Below are 3,743 nucleotides of genomic sequence, written 5' to 3' on the forward strand. Positions count from 1 at the left end.
GAAACATACTATTCATTGCTTTTGAAACAATCCATAAAGTTTCTCAATTATTGTAACTTTGTAGTTCATAAATATACCTACAGATATGCACATACATACATATTACTATATATTTATTTTAGGGAAAAGTAAATTCTATATAAGAATGAAAGGAAACACTTCACTTCTGCTAAGAACCAAATAGGGTTAAACCTAAAACAGGACATACGATGTTGTAATTTTAGAGTGAGGAGAACTCTTATTAGAGTTAGGAAAACTCTTAATAGAGTTCATCTATTCCAACCCAATTCACATTTACAGATGAGGAAAGAGATGCCTGGGAAGTTACGTGGCTTGACAACAGGTACTTAACTAGTTAACTAGAGAGACAGTTCTAGATTCTTTGTCTCCTGAGTCCCAGTGCTCTTTCCACACAGTAATTTCAAGAAAGAGGAGGTTTGGCTAAAAAGACATTACTAAACTGGAGCCTTAGGAAGCAAAAAAACATTCACTCAAGCAAACCTTTGCAAAATCAATTCTCAGAAATTTAAATAACTGGCTTCATCAAAACTCTACAGACAATTTTTTATCCTTTTCCTTATATAAAATTTTTGATACTAAATTTCGAATACTTTAAAAAATACTTTGCATCATAGAAAGAAGTATTAGTTGAAGCTTAAGAAGAAAATAATTAGAACTCGAAGATTTGAATTTTTCTTATCCTGATTGAAAATCATGCTGAGCAAGGAAGAGAAGCCAGCTACTAAACACAAATTTGGAACCAAAGGATTCAGATTGATTGCCAACTAGAATGTGTCACTGACAGATATCTGAAGGAAAAAAAACATGAAAAGTAAAAGTATGTCCTTCAAGTTTTTTATAAACCTATGGATCAGGGGAGAACAAAAACTAGAGAGTTTTGTTTGGAAACTACAACAGTCATGGACACTTTACCATTTGATATTTTTATTAATAATCCTGCATTTCATGTTTTTTACATTGAATTAGGTAGCTTATTTAGTATTATCACAAAAAAGATCCAAACTCAAAATTATTTAAAGTTGGATTTGTTAGCATGCCTACAGTGACACGTTGAGTAAATTTTCCCATGAAGAAAAATTTAAAAGCACAAATAAACGATACTAAAGTATTATCTTTACAGAAGTATTATAAAAAGAATACCACTAGAATAGATTCAAATGTCATATTTGACCTGTTAAATGCCTTAAAAAAGAAAAAAAAAATTATTGAACAGTAAATAAAGAAATTAAAACTTAGTTGGATAAAGAGATCAGAATTTTTAAGACAACATATAATGAATACCCTTGAAAGGACTAAGGCAAAAAGCATCATACTCCTAAAAAGTGATCTAAATTGAGGGATGACAGCCCAGAGAGGCTTTAAGCCTTGCCCATTAAATGCAAATTACTGAGTCTCATATATTTTAATGTGATCAAAGAAACTTTCCAGAGCCAGTAGGTGATAAGTCTCCATACCAATATATTCTATTAAATCCCAAAGGAAGAATTAAGTGAAAGACTTAAGACAATGTAAGTATCAATAAATGTTTATATTCCTTCGCTTTAGTTAAGTGGCCATAAAAAATGTAGGTAATAAAGGGCTAAGTAAAATAAAACAAGGTCAGAGCTAGGTGGGGCCCGGGGATAGGTAAGGAAGGTGACTGGGTCATGCTTTGAACTAAAAGCCTCATTTCTGCTTGGTTTCACTCTAGTGGGAAGCACCTTTCTCTGGGTGAGACCAAAATGGGGCCAAAGAAAAGAGCTGAGATTCAGACTGGGAATGTGCATTAGAGAAAACAAAGGCAAGCTGTAACCCAGATACCATAAGCCCAAAGGTCTAGGCCTAGTAACAGGCTTGCAGACAAAAGTAGCACCTGTGTTACCACCATTGTTCTGTCAGTCTCTATTTGTAATTAACCTCAGCTGTATATAGGTTTAGGTTATACACTGAGCTGCTCACACTGCAGTAAGGTAGAGGTTGAATATGAGTACTGACTGTGCGTGAAGAAGACCAGCAGGCAGGGTAGAAGTACCGCTCCCAAAAGTCAACCAAGTAGAAAAGTGCCATAACTCAAAACACAATAGGGGGAACAACAGGCCTGTTGCCTCTTGAGTAGAAAGACACATTTTATCTCAGAGATGAAAGATTTATTTCAATGTAAGACAACAAGACAAAAAGAGAATGTGACTGAACTAAAGAAAGTGGGCTTACACTTAAAATTGGATATTAGTAAAAATTTACCAACTAGAAAAATAATAAGAGAGGGAGTGGATTATCTACAGACTTTTAAACATAGGCTCAAAATGTATAGTCTAAGAAGTTAAAATGATAAAGTTGAGATTCAAAATTCAACTATAAGGATTTAGGAACTGATGATACAACCCCAAAAAATTCAAAAAGTGAAATATAAGGAAAATCTTTTTTTTCTTTTTGCTACAGGCCTTTACTCTTTTCTTAAAATCTGTGGTTCTCAATGGGGACAGATTTTTGCCTCCCATGGGACATTTGGCAATGTCTAGAGACATTTTTGGTTGTCACAACTGCAAGGATGCTATTGCTATCTAGTGGGTACAGGCCAGGGATGCTGCTAAACATTCTATAATGCACAAGGCAGACTCCCACACTCAAGAATTATCCAGTCCCAAATGTGGAAGGTGCCTAGGTTGAGAAATCTTGCTCTAAATGTTCCCCCTTACCCACCCTCAACAAAAATGTTACTGAGTTTTAGTTACAACACAAAGCCAGCTCTAATAAAAACTATAACTTAATATCACTATCACTGGCAGGTAACTTACCTGTAACATGCACTGAGACACCACACCCTCTGGAATTTCAGGGAAACGTTGTCGGAGATCATGGAGAACCTGAATATCAAGCTGTGGATTGCTTTGCGCCATGCCAGAGCAAATGGCAGTCAAGTTTCTCTTAGGAAATGGATGTTAACCAGCCTTCCAAAAGTAACAATCTTCTAACATCACAGTCATTTTCTATTAAAAGAAATTAAAGTATGGTTAAGTCTAATTACATATTTACTTTATTCCTACTGATCCTGTACGTGTCAGTATTGGTGGCATTTCTTCTAAGGAGGTTCCCACTGACATCCGCCCACTTAGCCCTGCTGCCATGCCTCTCCTCTGCCTACACTAGCTAGATGACCCTCCACTATGCCGCCACAGTAGACTGTGCTTACCCTCCACAGGAACACTAAACACACTATACTGAAACCATCTGTACACTGGAAGGTCCCTCATATGAAAAACTCTAGCTCCACCTGGAACGTGTCATTATCAGAGAGAGTGGGGAAGTACTTTAGAAGTGGTGGGAGCACGTCATAAGGACCTGGGAGTCAACTTGAAGAGGCTCCCACTGCCCGAATGTGTGACAATTTGAACACCAAAATAATAAACATCAGTAATGAATTATAAGCCAACAGAAAAGAGGAAGTCATGTGCCCATACCAATGACAAATAACTAAATATAATACACACATATAAAACTGGGGCAGAAGGAAAGGTCCCCTTCTTACAGTAGAATCCAACTGGTAAATGTGCAGGGAACACACTGGAGCTGGGAAAAATCATCATTTTGCAGCCATAATAGTATAGACTGCTTCAAGTAAGTATCATCAATGGATGCTAAACCTAGGGGGAAATTTGTCTGAAGAGTAGGATATATGCATGGTCTAACAAGTGTCTCCCCAAAGATTATTAGTTGCAAGGGGAAAAATTTAACTATATAATCCA

The 3,743-nt window shown here is 36.4% G+C and overlaps 1 protein-coding gene across 1 annotated transcript in view; it reads right to left on the reverse strand.

Annotated features, from left to right (window-relative positions):
• Positions 1–3,743, reverse strand: part of TAB3 (TGF-beta activated kinase 1/MAP3K7 binding protein 3) — a 68,524-nt gene that overhangs the window by 34,904 nt on the left and 29,877 nt on the right. The window contains exon 4 of the mRNA XM_012638703.1: positions 2,796–2,987. Within this exon, the coding sequence (XP_012494157.1) occupies positions 2,796–2,897 (102 nt within the window). The 5' untranslated portion in view covers positions 2,898–2,987. The remainder of the gene's footprint in view (positions 1–2,795; positions 2,988–3,743) is intronic.

This window comes from Propithecus coquereli, unplaced genomic scaffold (genome assembly GCF_000956105.1).
Source record: "Propithecus coquereli isolate 6110/MARCELLA unplaced genomic scaffold, Pcoq_1.0 Scaffold132, whole genome shotgun sequence".
In the NCBI taxonomy this organism is placed as follows: domain Eukaryota; kingdom Metazoa; phylum Chordata; class Mammalia; order Primates; family Indriidae; genus Propithecus; species Propithecus coquereli.